Source organism: Pelophylax lessonae (genome assembly GCF_965119305.1).
Source record: "Pelophylax lessonae genome assembly, chromosome: 5".
NCBI classification, from domain to species: Eukaryota; Metazoa; Chordata; class Amphibia; order Anura; family Ranidae; genus Pelophylax; species Pelophylax lessonae.
The window spans coordinates 96,841,971-96,868,869 of NC_138772.1; the positions used below are offsets into that span (position 1 = coordinate 96,841,971).

General features: G+C 40.1%; 1 protein-coding gene across 1 annotated transcript in view; it reads left to right on the plus strand.

Annotated features, from left to right (window-relative positions):
* Nucleotides 1-26,899, plus strand: part of ADARB2 (adenosine deaminase RNA specific B2 (inactive)) — an 801,349-nt gene that overhangs the window by 629,576 nt on the left and 144,874 nt on the right. The window contains exon 5 of the mRNA XM_082258125.1: nt 25,833-25,944. Within this exon, the coding sequence (XP_082114251.1) occupies nt 25,833-25,944 (112 nt within the window). The remainder of the gene's footprint in view (nt 1-25,832; nt 25,945-26,899) is intronic.

Here is a 26,899-nt window from a genome sequence, read left to right on the forward strand (position 1 = left end):
ATGCAAAATCATTGGGACGTGAAAAGTCCAAATGAATGCAATATTCTGGATGCTGATATTTAATGCGATAAATATTTGTAATGTCGCTAGAAATCGTTATGGGATGACTAATTATAGAGGCCTTCTGAGCTGGTTGAGATTAAAAAATGCCAGGTTAGGCTGGCACCAGCCTTGTATTTTTGGGACATGTCACCACCTCGCTTTTGCAAGTGCAAAAATGACATTTTGCTTTTGATTCTTCAGTGACTGTTTAGAAATACAAGAGAGAGAGAGAAAGAAAAGAATCACCTACAGCCATACATCAAATGTCATGTGCAGCAGCGTAGTGGAACCATATCAATATTTCATGATGTATGGCTTGCTCGGAGGTTTCAGAAACAGTGACCGTGCCAAAAATGACACTGAGTATGCTTTGCGCTTACTCAACCATGATGTGAGCCTAGAGCAGCAGAAAATAGATGAGGATATTGTGTACATTTGCAAAAAACATTATTATTAGTAGACCTCTGAGACTATCATGGTGTCTGTGCGGGTTGCATGCTGTTTTTCGCTGTTGTTTTATGCACAGATCTGTTCAGGTGACTGACCTCATGACTACAGAAACATGCAGGCAATAGTAGAAATATCTGTGCATGCTTAAAATATCTAATTTTCTAAATAAAACATACCATTACAGTTTTTATTGTTGGCATTGTACTTTCTTGTACTATTATTTTTTATTATTATTATTAAAGATAAAGACTTCAAATTGAAAATTAAAGAATAATTGTACTTTTAGTTCTAGTATCCTTTATAGGTCCACTTTTCCTCCCTTCCACAGCACACCCTTTTATCCATGACTTACATTTACCTGTCTTAGCTGCTCCAAGATCTGCCCACTGTGCAGCTGGATTGTCATGGCAAAGTCACCTTTACAAAAGTTTCCTGGCCAGACAAAATCTCCATTCATTTCTTTGGTCCCAATTGATGGCCTTCCCATAAGGATATTTTATACATCTAAAATAATAATAGTGCAATAATCATATATCCACAATCTCACAAGAATAATAGAACATAATAATTCCCACATCACATATGCAATGGAATTATAATCCATATGAATATTATCCCAGACACCGTGTCTTTAAGTGTGGATTCATATTTTAATTAAGTTCAATGAAGTGTTCCACCACGTGCAGAAAAAATTGTGCACTCACCAAACATATATGGCCACAAGGCCTAAATCATTTCTAAAATGGATACAGATATGAAGGTGGAATAAATCCACAATCACCAAGAACACCAGCCCGAATGTCCTCTCATAACCAAAAGAAGCCACAAGCACAATGAAATAATAATCTTATACTGCAGTAAATGTATTAGAAATCAAGGAATTAAAACATATAAATTATGCAGTCACATTTATAAGGTGCTTTAAGAAGACCACAATTATAGCCGGTGGTGCCAGATAGGCATCTGTGCAAAAGGAGAGGGATGGGTTGCACAAGGTGTGTAAATCACAAGACTGGCTGAGCACTTACAACGCTTTCCCAGGTACATAACTTAATTTATACTGCATGTATTTCAGCTGTGTATTTTGCTACTTGTTTTAGGTTCCACTTCAACCTGATCCAGTTTGTGAATTACTGCAGACATTGTCTTTAGGTTTTTTTTTTTTTTTTCTATAAACCCTCTAACATAATCAAATTATTACATTTATCTACACAGCTGTGTAACCTGGTTTTAGGTTGCTAGTGACATCACAGGGAAATTTAAGATATAACATCATATTTGGACTTGAATGTTAATGTTTTCTTGCGTAGCCATCTTTTGGGGAGATATGAGAAATAGCCCTTCCCCAACAGGATATTGCGCTAAACCTGTAGGCAAATAAGTGAAATAAAACCTTTGCTAAGAGGAAGAGTGGGTTTGATAATAAAGTTGGCAGTGCCTCCACCCAGGACAAGGCCTCTGTACTCAAAATGGATTCCCTTCCTGGAATATTAATCAGTAATCTAAACAAAGTATTTGTAAGCAGAGGAAGTACTGCAACTAGTATATAACATTAACCATAAGTATATAGATGCACACCAGTATAGAAATAAGACAAGCTATATATGAGATTAACCACTTTACCACTAGAGCATTTTGCTGTCTTACGTCTGAGCCACTTTTTGCTATTCGGCGCTGTGCAACTTTAACTGACAATTGCGCGGTCGTGCGGCACCATACCCAAACGTAACTTACGTCCTTTATTTCCCACAAACAGAGCTTTCTTTTGGTGGTATTTGATCACCTGTGCGATTTTTACTTTTTGCGCTATAAACAAAAAAAGAGCGTAAATTTGGAAAAAACAACAATATTTTTCACATTTTTTATATGAAATTCCCCCCAAAAAATGTAAAAATCAAAAATTTTTTAAATTTTTGGCTAATTTGTTTTCTGCTATATGTGTTTGGTAAAAAGATTCACAATAAGCGTATTTTGATTGGTTTGCGCAAAAGTTATTGCGTTTACTAACAAAGGGAAAGATTTCTGTCATTTTTGGTGGGTTTTTTTTAACGCGTAATGGCGGCGATTTGAGATTTCTTTTGCGGGACTGTGACATTGCGGTGGACAGATCGGACCCTTGACTGACATTTTTGACACTTTTGGGGGTACCAGTGACATTACTGCAGTAATCAGTGCTATATATATGCACTGTTACTGTAAAAATGACACTGGCAGGGAAGGGGTTAATTTTATTGGAGAGGGAGGGGTTAATGTATGCCTGGTGCTTACTGACGTGTGGGGGGGAGGTGACTGTGAGCCAGGGACAGATCGGAGTGTTCAGCTATGCTGAACACTCCGATCTGTCACTCCCTGTCACTTGGGAGATCCGCCCACTTGTGTTTACACAGGCGGGCGGATCTCCACACTAGATCCCCGACGATCGGGGCAGAGCAGCGGCGATCGCCGCTGCTCCTCCCCTGGCCCGACTCCCGCTGTGACTGAATACAGCGGGAGCGAGCCTCCGGCGGCGCGCGAGCGCCGCCCACAAGGGGGAGTGTCTGACGACCTAGGTCTACGTCGTCAGACGATAACGAGCCACTTTGCCGCAGTAGTACTACGGTACTCAGTGGCAAAGTGGTTAATAACAGTACATACATCCGATGTACAAGCAGGCATTATCAGAAAAGGGACCCGATAAGAGTCCTGGTGGAACTGTGCACATATACCCAGTTATATTTAGTTATTAATAGAGATACTGTACCTTCAGATGAATGTTGCAGCAAAGCCCAGTTGCAGAGGCTCTTGAGGATGATGTGGCATCTGTCTTTGCGTCAGGGACCTGATGGCAAGATCTGTGGTTATGGTGGGATCCCGCAACTGTTGTCCAACCAGCTTGGAACAAAGATTCTCCCCAGCAGGAACTATGAAGTGACACTGGAACTGTAGTACTGAAACTCAGAGTCAGTCTATCTACTCTGAACTTTAGTCCCTCCCTAATAGTTTTTAATTCGACATGCAACCAGACCTCTTAGTTAATGAACCAAACGTAGCAACCGGAAGCCTAACTTGGCATTAATCTATGCTGGTTATCAAGCCCTAAGCTAAAAATAGCTATAGAATCCCAGACCAGAAGTGTCAGGGTTAATTAGAATAACAGGAGCCGCATATAAACTATAATGCAATAAACAGGTTCACTTACCAATGTACTGGAAGGTGACTACTACACACACAGTGGCACAAACCTAGCTATTTGGCACTGTGCATATGAAATAACAAGGACAGGGCAGAGATACTCTTTCACAAGGATTAAGATATACACTCAGCAGAGGCAGTAAAACTATTAGATAATAGGAAAACTTGCATTAACTCCCCTCTGTTGTAAGATTTACCACTTAGACAGGACATGCGTCTAAGACTCCCCCTCTCTCTCTCCCTCTCTATTCACTTCCTCCTTCCAGGGTTTAAAAGCCAACAGCCCAGGGACAGGAAGTGTATACATATTTACAGGAGTTTACAAATTCAGAAAGTAGAAGGCAGCAGATTCCTACACTTTATATAACTATGAACCTTAATAAACAAACTAGATTGGTTTGATGAGCCAGTCAAGTTTGACTTTTTATGTGCCAAAAAATTTATTAAATATCAAGTATATAAAAATAGTATTTTATGATTACATAACTATTAAAAAATAATAATTAAAAATTCAGTGCCACAAAGCCTGAATACGAGAGTATTATGTATGTACAGTGTCTCTGACAGCCAACCCCTTACCCTCTCTGCTTCAGTATATTTAGTTAGTCTGGATATTTGGTAGTTATTTTTGGCCTCCATTCTTGATGACTGAGTACTTATCACTCTGCTTCTACCAATTTCACAGAACAGAGCACAGAGAGATCTTAAAATAACATCTAACTTTTTAAACATGATGACTTCTGTACAATAAAACTTTTAAAGTCTTGTGCTTTCTTGAATTCCTTTAATACCTTTTTTCTTTGAAAAGCATTGGTCCAACAGGTATAATTTGCCTTTTTTTGAGTGTTTGCTTCTGATGACTTTTAATGCCAGCAAATTTTCCATACCTCTTTTTCTGAGCATTTACCACAACTGAGAAACAAAGACACGTAGCCACTTAGAAAGGCTTCAGTGGGTAAAGTCTGTCATATGGGCTGCAAAGCCATCTGGTCTTGCTGTTGAAAAGGTTGGACATGGTTATAGGCAAGATTTTATCGCAGCTGAAAGAAAAAAAAAACTTTGCACACGGCTTACATCCTCCAAGGTTGATGCTGGGATTAGTATATTTTGTGCTTTCTGTTTTTCTGTTACAAAAATGACGAGTAATAGAAAGACAGCAAGAAATGGAGATAAGGGTAAAAGCTTAGACAGTAATAGCCAAGCACAAACAAAAAATAAATTACTTTTAGCTTAATCGGAAAGTAGTGGACAGACCTCTGTGCTGCATGGGTCTGTTTTGGAATTTCTAAACGGTGTAATATTAAGGGCATCCTATCAATTATGTGTTTATGTATGGTAAAAAGCTCCAACAGGACCACACATTTAGTATGAATAAATAAAAATAAGGCTTAATATTATTCACAAAGTAAGACAGAGTATAATGTTAACATGATGGCTGTCATTCTTTCCTGTTTTTAATATTACATAATGGGAACCTATTGGAAATACCAGAACTTCTCAATTTAGATAAAATTCCATATTTTTGCTTAGTTGCCCAAAGTGTTATAGGCTAATATTACATTTTCCTTAAGCACACTCATTTTCTGTAGATATCTGCTATGTCCAGAAATTAAGAGAACTTATACTGTAACTACATGCAGATCTTGGTGGCAGAGGCAGAAATATAAATATTAAATATTAGGATTGTAACTTAAATTCACAGGGTACCAACAACAATTGATTCCTACAGCATTAGTAAATTTTAGGCAGGTAAATATTCACCCCTAATCTCGTTTCAATTTTCCTTTTTTTAACAAGAAAAAAATGTAACAATGGTGACACCTGTGCAGGGGCTAGTAAACAGTAGGTAAGATACAAGATAAATTGGTAAAACACGTATTGCCAAAAGAAACAAATATTAGAAAGATAGGATCTAATGTAGGAGAGAAATGTGTTCAAGTGTCTCAGGTAGTAAATTCTGTGACTCAATTTGTGATTCTTACTATGCATCCAAGTTCCCACCCCCTTAATGCTAGTGGCATTAGTGGACATAATACAATGCAAACCTATAAGGATCATTTCTTCATGCCTAAAAGTATAACTAAAGGAAAAATTATTTTTTTAGTTTTGAACAGAGCGGGGATGGGGTTAGAACTCCTGCCAAGTATTTGTTGTTGTCTGTGCCCCGTTAGGAAAATTTCCCCTCTCTTTTTGTCCTGTTTACCTTTATCATATCATTATTTCCTGCCAAATTTGGACCAGGGCATCACAGAGCTCCTGAACAGACTGAGGTGCAACCTGGTGACATCGGATGGACCGAAACATAATGTTCCAGAGGCATTCTATTGGATTTATGTCAGGCGAAAAAGGGGGCCATTCAATGGTATCAATTCCTTCATCCTTCAGGAACTGGCTGCATACTCTTGCCACATGAGGCTGGGTATTGTCATGCACCAGGAGGAACCCAGGACCCACTGCACCAGTGTAGGGTCTGACAATGGTTCCAAGGATTTCATCCCGATACCTAATGGCATTCAGGGTGCCATTGTCTAGCCTATAAAGGTCTGTGCGTCCCTCCATGGATATTCCTCCCAAGAGCATCACTAACCCACCATTGAACGATGTTACAGGCAGCATAATGTTCTCCATGGCTTCTCCAGACCCTTTCACGTCTGTCACTTGCTTAGGGTGAACCTGCTTTTATCTGTGAAAAGCACAGGGCACCAGGGGCGGACCTGCAAATTCTGGTGTTTAATGGCAAAATGCCAATCGAGCTCCACGGGGCCAGGCAGTGAGCACAGGGCCTGCTAGAGGATGTCAGGCCCTCAGGCAACCCTCAGGAAGTCTGTTTCTGATAGTTTGGTCAAAGACATTCTCACCAGTGGCCTGCTGGAGATCATTTTGTATGGCTCTGGCAGTGCTCATCCTGTTCCTCCATCCACAAAGGAGCAGATACTGGTCCTGCTGATGGGTTAAGGACCTTCTATGTCCCTGTTGAGCTCTCCTAGAGTAACTGCCTGTCTCCTGGAATCTTTTCCATGCTCTTGAGACTGTGCTGGGAGACACATGGCTTTTAAACTAGGGAATGGGGGGGAGGGTACAGATGTAGAATTAGCCAGCGGTAAGCAAGTTTCAGAGGGCAGAAATGGGGGCATTAGCGGTAGGGAGTTCGGAGCTCCTATACCCAGGGTGGGTATGGGGAAAAATCAAGAGAGTAGCCTAAAAACATTAAATGAGGATATATGTAACCGGACAAAATTACGAGGCTTGTATACCAATGCCAGAAGCCTGGCCAACAAGATGGGAGAGCTGGAGCTGCTGATGTTTGAGGAGGACTTCGATTTTGTGGGGATAACTGAGACTTGGTTTGACAGCTCTCATGATTGGATGGCGTCCATTCAGGGATATTCCCTTTATCGCAGAGATAGAGAAGGTAAAAAAGGGGGAGGGGTATGTCTGTATATTAAGAACAGTATACAGGTAAATATGAGGGATGATATTAATATTGGAGCTAAGGACGAGGCAGAATCCCTATGGGTTGAGCTTCAAAGGGAAGGCACGGTGGGGAAGGTAATATTGGGCTTATGCTATAGGCCCCCCAACCTGAGGGAGGAGGGGGAGGCGGACCTCATTTTACAGATAGGATTGGCAGCAAGGACGGGAAACGTCATTATAATGGGGGACTTTAATTATCCAGATATAGACTGGGCAGAAGGAACCGCACACTCAGCCAAGGCTAGGCAGTTCCTAAATGTTTTGCAGGACAATTTCATGGGTCAGATGGTGAATGCACCGACGAGAAAAGATGCGGTGCTTGACCTGCTGATTACCAACAATTCAGACCTGATCACGGATATAGAAATACGGGACAACTTAGGAAACAGTGACCATAGGTCAATAAGTTTCAGTATTAATTGCAGTTATAGGAGACAGAGGAGTAATATAAGGACGCTGAATTTCAAAAGAGCCAATTTCCCAAAACTGCGCTCGATGCTAGAAAATATCAATTGGGATAGAACCCTGGGAACAAAGAACACGGAGGAAAAATGGGAGCGCTTCAAGAGCATACTTAACAAGGGGATTGACCAGTGCATTCCAAAGGGAAATAAATTTAAAAGAGCAAAATTAAACCGTGGGTGGCTAAACTCCAACATAAAAATGCATATTAGTGCTAAAGAAAAGGCCTTCAAAAAATACAAGACTGAGGGGTCATTGGCAGCATTTAATCATTACAAAGAGCGTAATAAGAAATGTAAAGGCGAAATCAGGGCGGCTAAAATAGAACATGAGAGACATATAGCGGAGGAGAGTAAAAAGAACCCCAAGAAGTTCTTTAAGTATATAAACAGTAAGAAAGCGAGGCCAGAACACATTGGCCCCATAAAAGATGACAAAGGTAATATGGCCACTGAGGACAAAGATAAGGCGGAAGTGTTAAATCAATTCTTCTCTTAGGTCTTCACAAAAGAATCGGGGGGCTACACGAACCTAGCTTGTAAGGCCGAACTAAACAACACACCTCAGGAAGTGCCGCCATGGCTAACAGAAGATAGACTTAGAACTAAACTAGAGAAACTTAACATAAATAAATCACCGGGACCGGATGGCTTGCACCCGAGGGTTCTTAAAGAGCTCAGCCAGGTGATTGCCAGACCCTTATTCTTGATCTTTAAGGATAGTTTACAGATGGGTATGGTGCCAGCTGATTGGAAAAAAGCCAATGTGGTACCAATATTTAAAAAGGGGCCGAGGTGTATCCCGGGGAACTATAGGCCGGTCAGCCTAACATCTGTAGTCTGCAAGATTTTGGAGGGGATGTTAAGGGACCACATACAAGACTTTAGTAATGAAAACTGTATTATTAGTAGCAATCAGCATGGATTTATGAAAAATCGTTCTTGCCAAACCAATCTATTAACCTTCTACGATGAAGTGAGCTGCCATCTAGATAAAGGTAAGCCGGTGGATGTGGTGTATCTGGACTTTGCAAAGGCCTTTGACACCGTTCCCCACAAACGCTTACTGTACAAACTAAGGAAGGTAGGTATGGACCATAAGGTGAGTACCTGGATAGAGAACTGGCTCCAGGGGAGAGTCCAGAGGGTGATGATTAATGGGGAGTACTCGGATTGGGCGGGTGTGGAAAGTGGGGTCCCCCAGGGTTCGGTCCTGGGACCAATCCTGTTTAATTTATTCATAAATGATCTAGAGGAGGGGATATCTAGTACAATCTCAGTATTTGCAGATGATACTAAACTAGGCATGCCAATATCTTCTATGCAGGATGTGGAAACCTTACAAGCAGACCTGAACAAAATAACGGGGTGGGCAACTACATGGCAGATGAGGTTTAATGTTGAAAAATGTAAAGTAATGCACTTGGGGGCCAAAAACCTGAAAGCAAGCTACTCACTAGGGGGGGGGAACCTCTGGGTGAGTCTAAGATGGAAAAAGACTTGGGGGTACTGGTAGACAACAGGCTTGGCAGTGGCATGCAATGCCAAGCCGCTGCAAGTAAAGCCAACAGAATACTGGGATGTATAAAAAAGGGGATTCACTCCAGAAATAAAGACATTATCCTCCCTCTCTACAAGACTCTGGTCCGGCCACATCTGGAGTATGCTGTCCAGTTCTGGGCACCGGTCCTCAGGAAGGATGTGCTGGAATTGGAAAGAGTCCAGAAAAGGGCAACAAAAATGATTGGGGGAATGGAGGACATCAGCTATGAGGAAAGGCTACAAGCACTGAACTTATTCTCTCTGGAGAAGAGACGATTGAGGGGGGATATGATATCAATGTACAAATACTGTACTGGTGACCCTAGCATAAGGAACAAACTATTCAGAGTAAGGGAATACAATAAGACGCGGGGCCACTCACTAAAACTAGAGGAAAGGAGGTTTAACCTTAAAATGCATAAGGGGTTCTACACTGTAAGAGCGGTAAGGATGTGGAATTCTCTTCCACAAGCAGTCGTATCAGCAGGGAGCATTTAGAGACCACAACATACAGGGGTGTACAATGTACGGTTAAAAGCAAACACACACACACACACATCATAGGTTGAACTGGATGGACTGTTGTCTTTTTTCAACCTCACTAACTATGTAACTATGTAACTATGTAAGACAGCAAACCTTCTGACAAAGGCACACATTGATGTGCCATCCTGGAGGAGTTGGACTGCCTATGCAGTCTCTATAGGGTCCAGGGTATAGGCAAATAACAAGCAAAAAAGGAAACCTGTAGTGAGAAAATATGAAAGCTGCCGTACTGACCACTCCTTAAAAGGCGAGTTGCCTAGTTGGCATGCTAATCCAGTGTCTAAAATACTCAAAGTCATTACCTAAATAGGAAAGCAGATCAGAAGGTTTTTCTTAACTCTGATCTTCTAATCTTCATTCATGTCCCAAGTCGATGTCTCAGAAAGGATTGAAGCTGAGACAGCCTGGCATCTTGCATTTTTAGGAGGATGTTAGTATTGGCATTCTCTGTGTTTTTTTCTCAGTGCAGGTTTCCCCCAAGCATTCCCTTGACGTTGCCCACCAGTATAGAACTTTTTCAGTTATTTTTTGAATTTTTGAAACAGGATCCATAAAACCACAGGCTGCCCAATTTCATTTTACTTTTACATGACCTTGCGGTATTATTTTTCTCATGAAGCACAGTATATAAATTGCTTTCCAAATACATGCCACATCTTCATTACTTATTATTTTAGTTCCTCAAAAGACCCATAAATCCTCATTGGTAGAGATGCCTGCTTCAAGGAATGTCCTTATATTTTTTTGTATCTTATTACAGACCACTGGAGGTCTTGTTACATGTCCCTTTGACAGAGGTTGATTAAACAATCAACTTTTGTCAAGTGAGGGAGCCCACACACCAATCAAAATTCATCAGGCCTCGATTAGTGTATGGCCAGCTTAAGAGAGGATATCCTTTACTGTTGAGTGACTTTCCTCCCATTAACTACAGGACCGAAAAAGAAGTGAGATTTCTTCAATAGAACACAGAGAAAAAAGCTGAGAGGGGACTTAAGTATTCCCTACATTATCCAAAACTAAGCAAAAAAAAAGTGTTTTAGTTTAAAACTTTACTTTGCTTTCCATGCTACTTAGGTATGAGCTCAAAGTTTGGTCCGAAAACAAGTTTGGACTGAACTTTGGCTGTTCAGGCATTCAGATGATTGTCTGAACATTTACCCATTCGGCAAGTATGGCATTCATATTCATACTCATATTCATACTGATAACTGGGGTGCATTTATTATTAAAGATTTCAATCAGCCCCCTGCCCGCAGCCGCAGATGCCCAAAACCAAGAGTTGTGGGAAAGAGGCCCTTGTTCTAATCAACATGGAGACAGGATGCTTTGCCATCAAATATGAACCCATTTAAATTGCTGGCAAATTACATCCATTGCCAGCTTCTTTAAAAAAGAAAAAAACAGCACACAAACCCCTCCAAATAATCCTTAAAAGACATAATAGACTCTTAGGTGTTTGTATGATGTTTTATTTATTTTTTAATATTTTTCTTTTTTTTAAATAGGAAGCTGGCAATTGTAAAACTTTAGTCCTTTACAAATGTCAGTTCTAAAAAAAAAAAAATCACTGCTTCCAAATGCATGTAAATTTTTATTATTATTATTTTGTATTGGTTCATGTTCCCCATGGCAGTTTTCCTCCCTTCCACCCCTACCTCCATCCATACCCCTCTGCCATGCTATTGTTTTGACACCCCAGAGCTGATCACTAGTGCCAATGCCTTAGAGTCCTTGTGCCAAGATCTTGCAGCACTGACATCTTAGTACTGATTTTAAATGATTTGTTTAATATTGATATTTATGCAGGCAGTTAATTTGGGTTTACTGTAATTCTAACACTCACATTTTTTTCATTTGTTTGTGAGATGCAGTCAGGTAATTACAGTGGCACTAAAAGTTTCCATTTGAGAAGTGTGAAATGGAATAATGTGCTCCTGAGCTTTTGCAAAAACTAAAGAAATGATGATAAATGGCCTTTGAAAGTGACTTTTGACTCATCTGGCCAGGGTTATCCTTGGAGTATTTTGTGTCTTTAGCAGTTAAATGTGACATGTTTGTGACATGAGTTCTGAGGATGTCCAACTTTACAAATTCTTGCCTGACAATCTGAAACCTTCAAAATTTCAAAATTTTTTAGAGCCATGTTCAGGCCAAAAAAAAACTATTTGTACATATTCAACTTTGGCAACCTCATAACAGTTTACACAGGGAAATCTGTGCAGGTGGGTGGTGTAAGGTGGTACTAGCAATTTTGGCATGTAATCTTATTAATTTAAAAATGAATATTACACTGCAACACTATTTTGTTTTCAAGACATGATTTTAATGCAAGAGGTCGAAGGCTAAATGTATGTACTCAACTGCCCTTAGAGTGCTTTGGGAAAATCATTGCACCTTAATATGCAAATAGCAACCAGCTTCTGTAGTCACCAGTTCTGAATCACCACTATGGGGCTGTTGCTATGATTAGTGGCTTATGATGTGAGGGAGTCAAAAAGGGAAGGAGAAGCGGTGATGACCAAGGAAGCTAGTCTTTATCAATCTACCTGTCAGTCAACAGGTTTATTCTAAGCTACCTGTAAATATTTCATGCATAAGAATGCACACCTGCACTCAGTTTGTCAAAGGCTTTGTTTGATATTTCCATAGACAGACAGAAATGATGCTTACTCTTTTTGGTACTGTCTCCATCTCTGTTGGCATCAAATAAATTGTTGATTATTATTGAGAAAATAAAACTATAACAGGTAGCCTGAGACAGTTTGTGTTTTTGCTTTTAATGCAAAGCCATCTATTGAGTCTGTATGGAAAAAGGAGATGGTTGTGCTTTAGTGGATATCATAAGTCTTGTGACCTCTCAAAACCCATGCACTGCTTACCCCTATGAAAATCATACACCATGTTATAGAATTACCAGACAAGGAAGGGAGAATTATAAATGTATAATAATAATTAAAAAAAAAAAAAAAAACAAACAATACACCATGTTCTAGAATTATAAATGCATTATAATTTTTTAAAAAATGAACAAAAAACAATACTCCATGTTCTATAATAAATCATAAATTAATATAAATAAAATTATGCATTTATTGTGAATTATAATAAAGTAAAATAATAATAAAGTATCATACATTTTCATGTGTAATAAATTATAATGTAGAATATATTTGAAAATGATCAATATAATGCCTTGATACTGCTCCATGTACTTCAACTTTCATAGTTCACAGTTGTGCCTTAAGATAAATATTGAAAAATTGCAGCTGGTGATCTGCTGAGAATCTTTGAGCTTGCCCTGATCCAAAGGTTCCCATAGATATCAGGAATCAAACATAACCCTGTCCAACATTCCAGGAACAACTGATGGTCTGTAAACTAGCATATCTATAATTGGGGGTCAAATTATTATTGCGTATTCCTAAACCACAAGGGGATTTAAATTTTGGCTAAAATGCATCAAAATGAGAATACAGACAACTGCATTTTTAATTGTGGAAAACCCACTGAAATTATATTGTTATTTTACCCTAAAAAAGGCAGAATACATTATTAACTACTTGCCGACTGCGCACAGTATATTTACTGCGGCAGTCAGCCCCGGCCAGGCAGAGTGACGTAGGTCTACGTCGCTCGCCTGTCACCGGGTTTTGAACCAATAGCGGGCGAGCGTGCGCCCGCTGAGGCGCGCGCCCACCTCGGCTCGTTCACGGAGGAGTGCGGGCGTGTGACCGGCAGACCCGATGTCCGCCGGTCACACTACGATCGTCGGTACAGCGGGAGAAAGGCGGGCGGCTTATGTAAACAAGCCGCCTGTCATTCTCCCCTGTGTAAAAATGGAGATCAGACAGTTCTACTATGTAGAACCGTTGATCTCTGTTTTTACAATAGTAGACCTGTCCCACTACAGTTAGAAACACGCCCCTAGGACACACTTAACCCCTCCCTGTCCAATACAGTTAACTCCTTCCCTGCCAGTGTCATTTTTGCAGTAACAGTGCATATGTATAGCACTGATTACTGCAGTAATGTCACTGGTACCCCCAAAAGTGTAAAAAATGTCAGTCAAGGGTCTGATCTGTCCGCCGCAATGTCGCAGTACCGCAAAAAAATCGCAGATCGCCGCCATTACTCGTTAAAAAAAAACACCAAAAATTACAAAAATCTTTCCCTTTGTTAGTAAATGCGATAACTTTTGCGCAAACCAATCAAAATACGCTTTTTGCAATTTTTTTTTTACCAAACATATGTAGCATAAAACAAATTGGCCTAAAAAGTTAAAAAATGTTGATTTTTAATTTTTTTTGGGGGGGAATTTCATATAAAAAAAAGTGAAAAATATTGTTATTTTTGCAAAATTTACGCTCTTTTTTTGTTTATAGCGCATGATCAAAAAATCGCACAGGTGATCAAATACCACCAAAAGAAAGCTCTGTTTGTGGGAAAAAAGGACGTGAAATTCGTTTAGGTACAGCGTCGCACAACCGCGCAATTGTCCGTTAAAGTCACGCAGTAAAAAAACGCAAAAAAAAACCCTGGTCAGGAAGGGGGTAAAATCTTCCGGTGCTTAAGTGGTTAAATCAGTTTTAACCCCAAAAGCAAACATTTATTATATTACAGCTTACAAATTCTTAGATGTGATATCTGTATCTGTTTCCTTTTTTGGTCTTTCTTTCGTTTATTTTCATCTGGTGATCCAGCCAGTACATCTCTTATTTTTCAACAAAAAAGTTCTCTTGCGGTTACAGGGATGAGGCAGAACATTTAACACCAGAAGGGGTGCTTTTATTTATTTATGGAAAACCTTTATCCAAAAGGAAAAGAAGACCTGTTTGCTGAAACTGATTATAAAGTATTAGCTGGAGTTCAGCTTCAGTTTGGTACTGTATTTAAATCCACTACATCCAATAATTGGTAAGCTGCCAAATATTAACATTTTTAGTTTTGGGTTTAATACCGCTTTAAGTCATATCAGTAACATGAATGTAAAATGTATTTTGTTGTATTTTTTTTGTAGCTCTATAAACAAAGCAATATTTTTCAGATTTAGTCCCCCCAGCGTAGGTCGCTTTATAGAGTTTTCATGTACTCAAAAATAAACCCATTTCTGCCAATTTAATATCTTTTCTAGTATAACAGCTTGACACCAGAGGCTTGTCCTAGAGCACCTATAATGCTGTGACCAGGGCACAATGCCGTAATGCGTTGAATTATTCAGGAATGCAGCAAGACTCATATGTGTCCCTGTAGGAAAGGTCTTGAGGGTTAGAGTTCAGATAAAAAACCTTTATCTGGTTATTGGTTGCCAGATGCAGTTTTGACCCTACAATATTGATATCAAAGGAAATCATAGTCAAACAATAAATCCTGAGTATTTTTCCTGTTTAGTGCAAGTTGATTAAATGTTCCGGAAATGCTTTATAGAGCACAATAACTACAATATGGGAATACAAATTATTAGAGTTTTGGTGGATGTAGTAGATTGGTTGGTAGATGTTTGCAGGTTATTAGGAACACAAATAGTATTTTTATTTTAGTGTACATCAATTTTTTAAATTATATTTGCAGATACAAATTAGTAAATGCACTGTATATTATATTTTTAAAGCCAAAAAACTATAAAATATATACATAAGCCATAGTCGAATGCCTTAATGAGCTTTTACTATGTGATATTTAAGGAAGAAAGTGTAGTGCACCCCACGTAGGAGCCCGCTGATGAATAGGGATCCGTCTCCCTTCACAGCCAGGCGCACCAAAATACACACTTGAGTCAGGAAAACATTCCAGAAACTTTGCTTTTGTTTTTTTATTAGTGGTATTGAACTTGGATGGGGTTGGGATTATTATGGGATGCCCACTTGACTTCCAATAACTCTTCAGGGACACTCTCCTATGTACAGTCTATTTACACACTCATCAGCTTTCTCCAGCACATCACTTGCTTGCAGAACACAATCACAGCTCCAGCTGGCACACTGTTAGTTGATCTGACAAAAAGCAACAGACAGATGAAGTAAAGGCCCTTTACAGGAAAGGACAGCGAGCCCCTTAGGTTGTGTAGCAAAACTCAGTGTCCAGCTTCAATCCCTGTGACTACTGATCCCAGCACCACCTCTTCAGACACTGCCAGCCCGCCTGGCTTCAGCTGCCTCTCTCACTTGCCCACCTGGCTACTTCCCACAGTCCTGCCAGACTGCTGACTCGCCAGTTCTCTTGGCTGACAACTGACACAAGTACTCTACACATGAGGGTGCTACAAAAGTATTGTGAAAGGCTTCAAAAACGAGGTTGCCATAGTTATAAAGTTAAGGCCTCTTTTAGATTGGGAGTACAAAAGTGCACACCCATGAAGGGCCATGTTCATCCGCATAGAGATGTACAGGTGTTCCATGCATCCTCATGCAGCAATTTCCATTAATGTCAATTGGTATGCCACAGCTGCAAGGACACAGACAGTGCTCCCAAACAGGCATCTGTGTGGGTTAGTAGATGCTGGAGAATTTAATCATCCAAAAGATTCTTATGTCTGTTTAGGGCTCTGTTGGTGACACCTTTCTCGAATAGGCAAGGATTGAGAAAGTTGGATTGGGTACTCCCCCCCCCCCCCCCCAAACAAAAATTCTGCAAGTTAAGAAAGGAACAGGATAAGCAACACTTTGAATTCTTTTGAGAGTCTGCTTTAACGAAAAGCTTGCATTTATAAGAAATCAAAACATCAGTACATAAAATATTTCATATATCCATATGTCTAGCACCACACTATGCCCTTCTAAATGCACAATTCTCTCTGTTCTTTTCTCAAACAGGGCAGATAGACAGCGCTTAATAGCCTGGATACCTGGGGACAGGCAAACCATAGAAATGGAGCCAGGAAGTAGATAAAACAGTATAGTTTATCATCCACAATTTAAAAGATGAGTGATTAGAAACCAATGATACCACACTGGTATCCTGGACGTTGATGGGTTCTGAAAATCCGGTCCAACAACCAAAGGAGCATGGAGGAGCACCAATGCCTATGCTGAATGGAGGTAGATGTCAGTCGTTGGGGGAGCCAAATTGGGGCACAACCCTGGGTTTGCCCTCTTCCAGAGATGAAAGTCAATAGCTCTCAGGGTGCACTCACACTAGCATTTTAGACTGGTCCCAGGTGTGGCTCAGCCCTTGGGCCCATTCCTTTGTGTATTGTGAGGGCTCCAAACTGTGCCTGGGACCACTTGGACTGACCCAGTACAATTTGATGCAGTGTGAATGAAACAATACCGAAGCACAATTCTCTCCATAGAGAACTGTGTAGTAAAACAGGTATCGCTGGTCCAGACCTGGGTCCAGTTAAAAGTGCTAGTGTCAGTGCACCCTGAGAGCTATTGACTCTCATCACTGGAAACAAACCCAGAGTTGTGCTCCTGCTTGGCTCCCTGAATGGCTGACATCTACCTCCATTCAGCATGGGTATTGGTGACCCTTCATGCTCCTTTGTTGTTTGACTGGATATTTAGAACCTATCAATGCCCAGCACACCAGTATGGTATTGTTGGTTTCTATTCACTCATCTTTTACATTTTAGATAATGAACTATACTGTTTTATCTACTTCCTGCTTTCATTTCTATGGTTTACCCATCCCTGGCTATCCAGGCTATTAAGCGCTATCTATCCGCCCTGTTTGACTCTATGCTGCATTCTCCAAATGTGTATTGCCAGCTGCACTAGCTTTGGAGCATTATAATCTATTTTCCCTGCCCATGCAGGACCTGGATGCACACTTCTTGGCTCTTGAGGATTGTGCCTTTTTTTCTGTTCTTTTCTCACCTATCTGCCTTTGCATTCCCGATTGCTTGACTGCACAGTATAAAGGGAATATGCCTATTACATACAGTATATAAAACATTGTCTCCAGTAGGGCACTTTGGTTTTCTCCATCACCATTGCACATTGTAATAACCCTATACATGTTCTGGTTTCACTCACCTTTTGAAAATGGTGCTTGTCTAGGACACCACGTCGTAAATTAATTTTTGCATTCCATGGTGAGACCTGTTTACTAGAAACCAGATACAAATAAACTGGTCTAAATGTGACACCAATATAAGCTATATCACAAAAACAGAATAAAATAAGACACTAAGTGGATATTAAATAACTTCAAATAACACTCACTAAGCACAAAATCATGTTTCTTTGCAAGTTTTCAGGACTGTTTGCTCCTACCAGTATGCAAATCTAACCTTTCAGATATTTCATCCAATAAACCCAGAGGCCATGGCTGCATGAAAAATGTTTACTAAAAGGCTTGCTTTTGTATAATCTATTGATTTAATATCTTTTTGACACACACATAGAATGCCAGTATTACCCAAAAGGCTGTTAATGAAAATCTCTGCTTGTTTGTTTCATATATAATTTACTTAAAAAAAAAAAACTACAATGGTTAAAATGTTACACTTGTTAAAGAGCTCCAGGCCAAGTTGGAAAAACTCGTTCTTTCTCAAACAGAGCAGACAATGGGAAGACCTACACAGGCTATTTAAAGGGTAAATAGGTCTACCTTGGCCTTACTGGAATTAAAAATGAGAACAACATTCTGAGGTCAAATGTGGTGCTCAGAAACCAGTTGATTTTCGCTGTTCCGATTCAGAAGTATATAAGGCCACCACACTCACTAACACATATGTTATCAAGTCCATCAATATATTCCAAAAGCAAAGAACAGATCTGCTGCACTTGCTCTTCCACATGGAAAGAAGCCATCCAGGTCTACTGCAGCTGATGTGTTTCAAGGGGAATGCCCTCTTCATCAGAGCCAAAAAGTCTATTACTTGTAGCCTGACTTATATTTCTTACTAAAACACTATACGAGAATCATAAGCTCCTCCTGTGTGGGCTGGGTTAGATCAGAAAACGTGTGATAGCATGTATCTTCTACACATACCATCACATCTATACATCACATAGCCAAAACAATGATAAACACCAAAGTGTCCACACTTTGAAAAAACATTTGCATAAATACCACGTCAGTGGAAGGTGGACTATATCAATGGATGTTATTAACCATTATGCTATTTCCAAGGAATTATGGCAGTATAATACACTGTTACTAGCAATATAATGTGCTTTGTCTGTGAACATTTAGTGTCCAAGATGGCATCTCTGCTTACTGGAACTAAACTCTATTTCAAACTGCTTGGTTCATGCGTACTGAAAATTTCTGTCGGTAGTAATAGTAGTCCATGCCTTCACCTGGGACTTGTGCAAGGGGAGAGGTTTATGCAGAATTATTTTTTTTAGGCTTCATGCACACAGGCAGGATGGGTTTTTTCCTCCCCTGGACACCTTTGCTCCAGGAGAGAAAAAAGCAGTGTAAAAAACACGTGTGTCAAGCATTTAGGCGTTCATTCATTCCGTTGGCTAGAATATTAATGTATTACTCTATTTCATTTATAAACAATGCTGGAGTGGGTTGTTGTTACAGCCTGCCGCTGACAACCAGTACAGTGGGTAGGGTTATTGTTCCAGCCAGTCGCTGACCTCCAATGCTGGGGAGGAGGGTTTGTTCCAGCCTGCCACCAGTGCTGAAGATTGGAAGATTTGTTATTTTTTTAAGTCAGCCATTGACCACCAATGCTGGGAGAATAATTTTACTGCCAGCCACTACCAATAACAGTTGCTGGTTGCTAAGTAGTTGCTGACTATTTTACGAAGTTCTTCTTCAGGGTAGGCTGGAAAAAATATTTTATGGAAGAATTAAATTTTATTTTTTTTGTAATTATCATTCTGAGTGCTGTACATGGCCAGTGTGTTCTGTGCATTACTTTACTGCTCTTCTCGAAGGGGGACAGAAGAATGGGGTAAGGGGGGTTGTTTCTGCTTGCATCTATTCTCTGACAAAGAAGTCCTGATTATTACTTAAAATAATTTTTATTTAAAAATAATTCACCCCAGCCGCCAGATGTTTATGCAGCATTCATATTGTAGATAAGTTAAAGTCCTGGCATGGGTATGCAGTAGGGATGCACTGATATTGGTATCAGTACCGATACCAAGCATTTGTATTGGTATCCACGAAAATTCTCTCGATACCAAAACCAATACTTTGCAGTGTGGTTTGAATGGGCGCAAATCACACTGCAAAGGATCGCATACGATTTGAACAGGAATGCAGTGTGATTCCTGTCCGAATCACTTGCGATTTCCCCCGCTGTTGCTGTGTGTGTAACGAAAAGGAAAAACGCCATCTAGCGGGCAGTTTATTAAAAATGGCAAAACTCACATTAAGTACATATCTTGCCAAATCCAAAATCTGTGTCCCGATCCTGCTGCTGACAGCAAATCACAGCCGCTCACAGGGCTGGAGGAGATGTAGAGGCAGTCCACTCCCACACTGACATCACTTCCGCCCTATACCCACGGGGTCCTGGAACTTCTCCAGCCCTGTAAGCACCTCCAGCTGCCATGATTTTCTATCATCGGCGGGACCCGGACACCTATGCAGATTTTGCATATGGCCAGATATGTGCTTAATGTAAATGATAACATTTTTAATAAACTGCCTACTAGATGGTGCTTCCCCTTTCTATACACACACACACACAGGAGCAGTGGGGGAAATCGCATGTGATTCAGAAAGGAATCGCACAGCATTCCTGTTCAAATCACATGCAATTCTTTGCAATGTGATTTGCACCATTTTCTTGTATTGACACAAATCACACTGCAAAGTATCGGTATTCAGTATCAGCAAGTACTTGATCGAAAGTATCGGTACTCATACTCACCAATAAAAAACTGGTATTGGTGCAATCCTAGTATGCAGGCATAGGTGAGGTCTATAGGGGTCTGATTAGGTAAGCCTAGACAAACCCAGGAAAACTTACTCCACACTTGCCCATATTCACTGGCCATGTTCCTGGTAGTTTAACAAGCAAGCCTAAATCCACTAAGAATTGTACTTGGTAAATTGTAAAGCCTATTTCCATGCAGACGACTAATTACAAAGTTCAAAAACATATACATGGACTGTTTACCTGTCAAAAGATTTGTAATTCTGTTGTGCCATGTGACTACCAATATGGCTACCTTCACACATAGACACAGTTCAGAGCAAGGCATATTATGGGAAAAAGATAATATGAGAGATCTGGCAATATTGGTGACTAGTCCTTTGCCTTGGTTTTACTTTTATGGATATGACTTCCACAGTTTAGTTCCTCTTTAACATGTTTAGGTTAACAGAGGTTTTCGGATTGGATAAATATACCCTTAAAATAAGAAATCAGTTCTTCTTAATCCCTAGTACATAAGGGAGAGACCAAACTATGATGGTTACTCTGATAGACTTGCAGGCTTAAATGCCTTTTAGCATTTGTCTTCCTCTCGCCAATGACCCAAGTAACATTTTGACCCGTTCTGCCTGGAGTCCACTTCATTGCTCAGACAGAGACCTGTGACAATCCCAGCCACATCCAGCTGTCACTACATTTATGATCAAGCATGTCATCCATATAATTTTATTCCAACTCTGATATAATGCTGTTTAATTTGTATGCCCCCAAAAGCCTGCGAGCAGTAACAAATCAGTGAGTCTCCGCAGCAGCCATTTGGCAGCCTCAAGTGCTTCTGGCAGTCAGTAAACAGCTATTGATGAATTGTCCCTCTCTCATCACTCTATAAAACATTTAGATAAAACAATGTTGAAATAATAAAGACCTGGAGGAAAATATCTTGTGCTTCGTCTAAACTTTATTTATTTATTACCTCCCCCGCTGACCCTTTCCAGCTTGTTCGTTTTTGTCTGAATTCTGTATGAACATAGTTCGCTTTTCACTTGCTTTAAATTAATTTTTTAAGCAATAAAAGTAAAACTTATAATTAGGTTTTCACTTGGGCCATTCCCAAGTGTCTGGACAGAGAGAGAGAGCTGCTGACTTGTTTTTGAAGGTGCATGCTCAACGGCGGTCATTGTCATCCTTGCTTTTATCTACTGGCCTGGAGTGAAGCCGATTTACAAAAGGAGTTGAGAATCTTCTCAACACAACAAATTGTGCACAGATGAAATGAGTAAACGAGATTTGCGTTGTATGTGATTCGATAAATAACCACCTCCAGACACTTTCACCCTCTTCCTGCCCAGGCCAATTTTCAGCTTTCAGCGCTGTCACACTTTGAATGCCAATTACTCAGTCACGCAACACTGTACCCAAATGAAATTTTTTATCATTTGTTTAAGACAGATAAAGCTTTCTTTTGGTGGTATTTAATCATCACTGTTTTTTTTTTTTTTTGCTATATTAGTAAAAGATTCCAGAAATGTAAAAAAAAAAAAAAATGTTCTTTGTTTCTGTTATAAAGTTTTGCAAATAAATAATCTTTCTTGTAGCCGAAACTGTCCTGCTAAATTCGATAAAATTTGGGCTGGCTGGATAGAGGTGCAGGGCACTACTGTTTAGGTGCTGATATCTCACGGTATATAACTGAGGGTTATTTATTAGGGATGATCGAACGGTTCAGGTCGACCATCAGTTCGACCCGAACATTGGCTGTTCGAGATTCGGCCGAATTTAGAACTTTTTGCTGAAAAAGTTCGGAATTCAGCAACCAGAACCGACCAAAATGCAATGGGACAGGAAATGGGCTTTAAAAGCCCGTGATTGGGCTTTAGTAAAAGCCAATTGAGGGGGCAGGAGAATGCTAGGAATGTGATTGGAGTGACTAGGGGGTCCCTAGGCCAATCATTAGTGAATACGCCCCCCAGTATATAAGATAGCCCCCGCCAAATTCCTAGCATTGTAATACAGGGACATGGAAGAGAGTGGAAGCAGTTCTGTTAATTTTGCTTCAAAAGTGTAATTTAGCATTTATTAGTGTGAGGAAAGGGATATCTAGTGTAGTTAGGGTGCTATTTTCTACTTTAGTTAGATGCAAAAATTTAGTTTTTGTAGGGAAAGTGTTAAGTGCCAGGGTGACCGTAGTGTAGTGTAGGGTGAACTGACTCTGACTGCTATGGCAGGGTGACCAAACCCTTCTATATCAGGGTGACCGCTATAGAGAAAAGATCGTTTCTCTTAGGTCACTTTCAGAGCAGCGATATGGCTTCTCACCTGTCAGCCTGCTTTTTGGCTGCAGGCGTTTATAGGGATTTTTTGAGGACATGTTTGGAGTCAGGCATGACATCTGAACATGTGTATAGGGGGTATATACACACACACATGTCTGTATATATACACCTGCACATATATAGGTGTGAAAGGAGCAGAACACTATACTTGCGCTAATTAAATAATTAACACCAATATGGCTCCGCTCCTATCACACCTATATATGTGTAAGTGTAAAATACATATAAGTGTGTGTGTATATATATATACCCCTATACAGAAGTTCAGATGTTTTGCCTGCCTCCAAAGAACCCAAAAAAATGCCCAAAAAACGCCAGCGCCAAAAAAAAACGCCCAGGCGTGTTTTTGCAGCAGGCGTTTTTTTGGGCATTTTTTTGGGGTCTTTGGAGGCAGGCAAAACATCTGAACTTCTGTATAGGGGTATATATATACACACTTATATGTATTTTACACTTACACATATATAGGTATGATAGGAGCGGAGCCATATTGGTGTTAATTATTTCATTATTTCATTAGCGCAAGTATAGTGTTCTGCTACTTTCACACCTATATATGTGTATGGGTATATATACATATAAGTGTGTGTGTATATATATCCCTATACAGAAGTTCAGATGTTTTGCCTGCCTCCAAAAAAATGCCCAAAAAAACACCTGCGCCAAAAAAAAATGCCCAGGTGTGTTATTGCAGGGTTTTTTTGGGCATTTTTTGGGTTCTTTGGTTGTTTTTTGATTAGTTCAGGTACCATTGATTTCAATGGGGTTCTCAAATCCGGGCCGAACTTTTGGGAAGTTCGGGTGTTCTGGTCTAACCGAACTTTTCAAAAGTTCGATCATCCCTATTATTTATTGTACCTTGTGTATGGTACCCCACCTATCTGTACTACTCCTTTTCCATTGTCTTCAACCCATCCCCCCGTCATCCTCCCTTCCCTCCCTTTTTTCTCCCCTTTCTCCCCTTTCCCCCCTCTTTTTCTCCCCCTTTTCCGTTACTTACCATAACCTTCCATTCTTTTTTGTTCCTCTTCTTTTAGCTCTGACCCAATCCATGGTAATGTCTGATTTTTGGTTGTCACATTTCCCTAGGCTGTTTCTTAGACTAATCACGGGACTGTTTTGGATTAATGTTTGTATGACTCCTATGACTATTTATCTATTGTGTTCACTTTGTTGTTTATTGACTGTTTGATTTGGTTAATGTGTACCTTGAGTCCCGGTTCACACTATAGAGATGACAGACATCACATGTGATTCGGAGCGCACTGTTTTAAAAACCACATGCGATATCAGTGCAATGCGATTTCAGCCATACAGATAATATGGCTGAATTTGCATCGGATTCGGACAAAACACGCACAGGACCCTTTTTTGGGTCCGCAGCAGAATCAGATCGCATGGTGGTTCACACCAATGCGATACGATTCATGTCCGAACTGACAGTCTGGGGGTGTCGTTAACTTTGTAATGACTCCTCCAGCGATTCGCATATGGCAGTGAATTACCTGCGATTTTAATGCGATGCGGGAACCCGCAGTGGATTTGCAGGTTTCCCGCATTGCATATATGTGAACCAGCACTCACTTGTTAATGCTGTTTAACATGTTTAATAAAAGCAACTGTTAAATAAAAAATAGTCTTTGTTCATAAATTTAGGCTGAAATGTATTCTGTTACATTTCTTTGGTAAAAAATAACCCAATTTAGTGTAATTTAATCTGTGTGAAAGCTACATAGTCTACAATCTATGGCATATAAATCTGAAAATTGATTAGTCCTGATGTACTGACAGCCTGTCGCATTTCTTCAGGCCCTAAAATACCAGGACAGTGCAAATAGCCCCCAAATTACCCCTTTATGGAAAGTAGACAGTGCAACGGATTTAGTAAGCGGTATGGTACATTTTTGGAAGTTATACTTTTTTGTCACACTTTTTTGGAAAATTAACTAATTAAATAAAATTTGTTTTTTTCACATTTTTTTTGTACAAACTGCCACTAGAGCAGTACAGCATCACCATATGACTGTTGTGGTGGTGATGAGGGATACTGAAAGGAATACTAACTTGTACTTTAAACATTTATTGCCATTGGCTGCTTTGATACTTCTATTTTAATGGATTCCATTTGCCTTAACAAGCTATGGTATGACTACAATGATCAGCCATAATATTATGATCACCCACCGTAACATAACCACCTGCCTAATATTCAGTAGGTCCCCCTTTTGCGCTCCCAAAACAGCCCTGACCCCTGAAGGTAAGGACACCCCTAACAAATCATCACACTGGTTGATTTACTAGGACTGGAGAGTGCAAAATCTGGTGCAGCTGTGCATGGTAGCCAATCAGCTTCTAACTTCAACTTGTTCAATTAAACTTTGACAAAAAAAATATGGAAGCTGATTGGTTTCTATGCAGAGCTGCACCAGATTTCGCACTCTCCAGTTTTAGTAAATTAACTTTACTGGCTTACGTTCTTTCCATAGGGCATCCTGGTTCCATCTCTTCCCAGGTAAGCGAGGCATACATGCACGGCCATCAACATGATGTGAAAGAAAACATAAATCATCAGACCAGGCCACCTTCTTCCATTGCTCCATGATCCAAGTCCGATGCTCATGTGCCCATTGTAGGCATTTCTGGGTGTGGACACGGGTCAGCATGGGCACCTTGAACAGTCATGCAGCTCCGCAGCCCCATACACAACAATTCCTGCTGAAGCAGCTGAATTTTGATCCATCTATTGCCTACTTTAGGGATAGACAGAAACAACATAACTGATAAGAATGCGGCACAAGAAGTCATCAGTTGACAACATTTCTGGCAGGAACAACAGCTATCTTTTGCACATATTGAAAAGATAAAACAAAATGCTTTCAATAGTAAGTTGAACAGCCCAAAAGGGAGCAAATAAGAAAAGTTCATTGTTAGGGTTTATATACCCTGTAACCTTTTTTAATGTATTTTATTTATTTATTTTTAGAACGGGTCTGGCACTCACTATTACGTGTTCTTATATTCTAGGACTTTGCAGATTCCATATACAAGCTGGTAATGCAGAAATTCCAGGAGCTAACGGACAATTTCTCAGTATGTGCACGTCACAAAGCTCTAGCAGCCATCATAATGACCAGAGGTAAGAAAATGTTTTATATATATATATATATATATATATATATATATATATATATATATACATATATGGGCTACTTGTCGTTCTGTGATTCACTGAGGTCAAAAATCAGAATTAGTCACGTTATTCCTTGCAGTTTACTAGTTCATTCAATTTGAAAAGGCATTCATTATCACTGCTCCAAGGCAATTCCTCTAATAGCATAGAAACCTAAAGTAGGAAATAGCTGTGTTCACATAGCCGGGTGAAACCTTGTCCCTCCCACATTGTATTTTTGTAAAAAAAAAAAAGGGTGAGCGATGGAGGGCAGAGCAAAACAGCATGGAGAACTATTGTGTTCAAAGCAGAAAGGAATTTGCTGCAAAAATACAGTCAGCCACCATATACAGACGTTAGGAAAGTGTGAGAGCAAAACCAGAAAGCCAAGAAATGATTGGAGCTGCCACTGTTGAGCCAGTCAGGAATAGGTATTTGAAAAAGAAATCTGAGTCTCCACGCCTAAGCTGTTATAATAATGCAGCCTCACCTTACAATTATAGATGTGTATGCTGTTATTGACTTGTATTTTCTCCCTGCCTGATCTCCTTCCTTAGATTATCTACTTTCTGACTGCCCTATGGCAGATTTATTGCTACAGGGCAGTCGTTCTATGCAGAATCACATAAATATACGTGACTTTGCACTTCCAGGTAGAGGGAGCGCATGCGCCACCGGCTTAAAGCTTCTGCTGGGATTAATCAGCCGGTGCTGGCCAATGGATGACCACGACACCTACTAATCGGCGAGGAGACAGGCTGGATGGTTCTCTGCATAAGTAAACAATGCAGAGCTCCAACCCTGTTAGCGGGGATGTGCTGGATTTTGTTTCCCTGCAAAGCACTGGTTAGGCATACATTTAACCATTTGAGCACCCTAGATGTTTAACCCCTTCCCAGCCAGTGTCATTAGTACAGTGACA